Source organism: Gadus morhua, chromosome 8 (assembly GCF_902167405.1).
Source record: "Gadus morhua chromosome 8, gadMor3.0, whole genome shotgun sequence".
Taxonomy (NCBI): domain Eukaryota; kingdom Metazoa; phylum Chordata; class Actinopteri; order Gadiformes; family Gadidae; genus Gadus; species Gadus morhua.
This window is the reverse complement of record NC_044055.1, coordinates 5,730,862-5,735,706: the sequence shown is the minus strand read 5'-3', so window position 1 is coordinate 5,735,706 and position 4,845 is coordinate 5,730,862. Positions and strand designations below refer to the sequence as shown.

The 4,845-nt window shown below is 46.7% G+C and overlaps 1 protein-coding gene across 1 annotated transcript in view; it reads right to left on the bottom strand.

Moving 5' to 3' along the window:
* Nucleotides 1-383: 383 nt before the first annotated feature.
* LOC115548258 (arf-GAP with GTPase, ANK repeat and PH domain-containing protein 3) overlaps nt 384-4,845 on the bottom strand; it is a gene marked incomplete in the record, with an annotated part of 58,665 nt that continues 54,203 nt past the window's right edge. The window contains 2 exon segments of the mRNA XM_030362740.1: nt 384-3,599; nt 4,258-4,516. Coding sequence (XP_030218600.1) covers nt 4,348-4,516 — 169 coding nt within the window.

Genomic DNA, 4,845 nt, shown 5'->3' with positions numbered 1-4,845 from the left:
CCTCCACGCAGGAAGTGGACATGTGGCTTCACTTAGCGACCCTGTAATTCATTGTAATCAATAAAATAACAATATATGCAGAGAGATTTGTAGATGGAAGTACCTTCTTGGAAGGAGATGTGACTTCACTTAGTGACCCTTTGATTCATGTTTATAAATGTAAGAAAACGAGTGGCATAGTTTCTGACCCCTCAAGTTGGAAGTGTGATCTCGAAACGAGTTGTTACTTAACTTAGTAACACTTGAATTCATTGTAATGATTTCAGACTGCTCTGGTTGGAAGTACTTTGTGGGTGTCAAAGGTGTGATTGAAGGCCTTGTTGTATTCTAGCGGTCAAAATGCAAACAGCTTTGTAAAGAGATGATATTAGCACAGCAGATGATAAAGTATACACGGTTGCATTTTAATTATTTCCCAAAGCCTAGGGAAGGCTACATTGTTTTATTTAAGGGTTTATTACGGGTCAAAGGACAACCAAGCATCCAAGCATACAACAAACGACTCGAGCTTCTGCCTTTTTATCCACGTTCTGAACGTAAAAGTAAAAGGATTAAACAACAGTAAAATGAAATAGACGAAACCAAACATAATAAAATAAAAAAAAGGATATTTACAAACTGCATTATAAATATGTCAAATGTACATCAGTATACACAAGTACCAAAGATTCGTCAGCTTATGTGGAGCCGCAGACCAAAATGAAGTACCTTTCAGTTATGCAAAAAACAAGGAGAGCAAATATAAACATATACAGTATATGTAAAAAAAACGAAAAACGTTGAAAGATGAATGGGCCAAAATGTCTCCTAAAACATTGTATGGTATGACCTGTCAAAGGCATGTCTGATAAAGTATGTGTATTATTGCACTATTTTGGGGGAAACAACTAAACTTATTGGACACTTATTTTACTTTGTTGACTTAAGTTCATGTCTATTGACTCAGCTCAGGCGAACTCAGGTCAATAAAGAATAAATAAATTCATAGCACAGTCATTAAAAGGTGCTGGCAAATAAAGCAAACGTATATCAAAAAAACAAACTAAATGTAATATTTCACACTGAAAAGAGTCCTTTTGTTCTTTAACACATCTCAGGGCAGCAGCCATTTTTTGAAACGTTTGTGAAATGTTGAAGAGAAAGGAGCTTTCTGTGTGGCATTTGAATTCTGTTTTAGATAACATTAAAAAAAAAAAGTTTAGCTCCTCAAGTTCGAAATTGAAAAGATTTCAATATATTTGACCCAGTGAAGAAATATATACCTGTGCCAATTCGTGTCCATTTAAAAAAAAAAAATTAATCAATTCAAATATTAGCTTAAAATAATCTAAAATTGTATTTACTGACAAAATCTGAATATTATAGTTTAAACACAATGCTAGCAAGTGGAGCCTCACTGTGTTAACAGGGTACCGAGTTAAAACGTTTCTCTGTAAACATAAACACTGACATTGTAAACCCATAAAAACCTAAAAGCCGGTTTAAACGATTCAATTGCAGTTAAGAAAAACAACAACACTATAAACATGCCAAGTCCATTTCAAGAATCTGAATCATTTCAAATTTCAAAAATTGTGTTTTCCAGCAACATGGAGCTCATGTCGCCAACACATACACCCTTCCTTTACCTACTTCTTCGCTCTTCTAGCATTATCATGTTATCCGAACATCAACATAGTTTGGGTTCAGTACCTGGATGAGTTTGCTCACCGTGTCTGGGTTAAGGCTGTGATGGGAGGAGCAGTTGTAAGAGCACGAGCCTGTCAACGACTGGGTTGACCCTAAAGGCTTAAGGGAAGCAAGCATTATCTTAACAACTCGCTTAACAGTCTGGGTGAGACCTGCGGCGCAGAAGAACAGCCCTTCGTACATGAGCACGCCACCCTGCTCCCGGAACGCCGCCAGAACCTGATCTCCGCTGTTTTTTCCCGCCACAAAAATGTTTGCGCACTTTCTGCCGTAAAATGTGCACACTTGCACAGGAGCCACAAAGATGGATACACACAGGGAAGCCCGCACACTACGCACACACACAGACACACAGTACCATATACTTCACAGCAACAATAGAGCAAATTCTTTTGTAGTGCATCAATGTCAGGCCTTCTGCAGCGAGAGGTGGAAAGATACCCAATTAGGTGTCCATCGCATCCGATGAGTGAGTGTGCGTCTTCCGTCGGAGCAAGGAAATCATCAACACAATCCGTTCAATCTACAAATTACTCAGACAAAGATGTCCATAATAGTACCGTTTCCTTCTTTCAATCAGCGGCGCCAGGCGAATGAGATTTGATTTGAAGGGGGCATCTTCACAGAGCCACGAGGCTCTACGGTCATAAAACATGGCCACCCTTAATTCCTTTATAATCACAGAAGATCTGGAGGAAGATCACGCTAAGGGTGGACGGGGGAAATGACTCTCTTTCACCCGATGGGCCTCACGCAATCAGCTCTCTTATGCTGCGTGCCCCCCCCCACCCCCCCCCCCGCGTGCCTACGTGTGTGTTGTGCATCTGAATAATGCAGACTTTTATTCATTATCTATAATTGCTTTGCCTTTGTATATGAATGAACGCGTCAAGAGTTTGAGAGTTGGGTCAAAGTTGTGCGTCGTAATTGAAGCCTTAATTTGCGATTTGCAAAAGAAATGTCTATCGCAGAAGATGTGGCGCACTCTTACCCTAAATGACTATATGCTGCCCCTTAATTATCTTAGCTGTTTGATATTAAGAGTTTGGAAGGCTGGGAATGAACAAGGGAAGCTTTAGTTTGTAACACGCATTGGAACTCTATTCAGTTGGGCTCTACAGGTGGAAGACTTACACAGAAATGTTCAAGTGTTAAAACATAAACCTTTTCCACGCTAAAACCTCACTCGTTTGGTTGAAGCTTTAAATAAAACAAAACGAAACGACGAAAAAAACCAACGTAAAAATGAATACTTAAAGCCGATCGTGGTCTGGTTCGGACCAGGTTTGTTTTCCCCCCCTTCCCTCCCTCCCTCCCCAAGTCATGGGCACAGCTAAACAAAGAAACACACACATTATTAACAATGCACAACATCGTCGTCGAAGACAACACTTCTGCAAGTGCCCGCTAGATCACCTGTGTTAAAAAAAGAAACCAAATAAACACTCTGTAGCGACGTGGAGCTTCAGCATTAGGTCTGTTGTCTCTGACAGTGGTCTCTTTGTGTTACCGGGGGTAGGGGTAGGGGGCTGTACAGTTTGGGCGATGTAGGGAGGGGAGGCGGGGGGGAGGGCGGGGGGGGGGGAGACGGGGGGGGGGGGGGGGAGAGTGTGTGTTTAAGACACACTGTGTCCGTACTGCAGACGACGTCTCTCCGCCGCCGCGTCCTACATGATGCTGATGCTGCGGTTGAGCTCGCACTGCGCGTTGTTGTTGTTGATGTTGGGGTTGGCGCCGCCGGGGTTGCGGTTGGCGGCGTCGGCGGCGTCGGTCGTCGGGGCGACGGCGGCGGCGTCGTTGGGGCAGCCGTGCTGCAGCAGGATGTCGCTGCACTCCTGACTGGCGGCGCGGCGCGCGTACGACAGCGGCGTCTGGCCCCGCGCGTCACGACTCGTCACGTCCACGCCGTACTGGGGGGGGGGGGGGAGGGGGGGGGGAAGGGGGGGGGAGAGAGTGGGAGAGAGGGGGGGGTGTACATTTGTATTCTTTTAGTTAAGCGTCCTCGCATCCATGTTTTTCCAACTTGGTAGCTCAAACGCAGGCTAAGCTACCAAGCTGACACACCTTTGACACACTTTTACCTAATCCGACCTTCCACCTGGGACCGTTAACGTGCAGTGTCGTGCTGCGTTCTCTAACGCTCGGAGGCGGAAAGTCGGAATTGGAAACACGTCATCTCCGACATACTTGGGTGTGATTTTCTTTGCCTGGGTAGTAAATGAGCTAGTCACGTAATGGTATCGGACCGGCACAAGGTCGCTAGTTCGATCACCTACCTCCTCCTAGCTGATTGTCGAGGTGTCCCTGAGCAAGACGCCTCACCCTGACTGCTCCCAAAAGGAAGGTCGCTAGTTCGATCCCCTTGCTCCTCCTAGTGAGCGTCGAGGTGTCCTTGAGCAAGGCACCCCCTAACCCTTACCCCTCCTGACGAGCCGGCTGTCGCCTTGCCTGGCTGAAACCGCTGTCGGCGTGTGAATGTGCATGAGCGGCCGGACGTTCGGCAATATTGTAAAGCTCTCGGCTCGGCCACTGCTCAGAAAGGCGCCGGTGTAACGCAAGTCCCCTCACCCAGATGAGCAGCTGCGTGACGACCACGTTGGCCATGGAGCAGGAGAGGTGGAGGGCCGTGCGTCCGTCCCCGTCGCCGTAACGTCTCGTTCACCTCCTCCTTGTTCCCGTGGCGCCAGAAAGAAGGGCGACCAGCCGCAGGTCGTCCTCCACCACGGCCCGCAGCAGCTGCTGGCCCAGGGGCACGTCCGACAGCGGCGGCTCCGTCAGGAACAGCTTCTGGTCGTACTTGGCCCGGATCCAGCACTCCTTCTCCTCCCTGGGGAGGGGGGGGGGGAGAGGGGGGAGGGGGGACAGAGAGGGAGGGAGAGGGAGGGAGGGAGAGGGAGAGACGGTCAGGGTGAGGTGTGAGACTGGTGCAGAACGATAAATCACTGATAATCATCAAAAAATAAATCAGACTTTCACAAAGGTGGACAAGAGAGTGAAAGGGACAGATAAAAACAGAGAAAGAGAGAGAAAAAGAAAAAGAAAGAAATGGAGAGAGAAAAAAAAGACAGAAATCTAGATGAGGGGAAGGGAAGTAGGTCAGAAATGTAACTCAGCAACAGGTTTGTTTCTTGATCGATAAGCAAGGCTCGCTCCTTC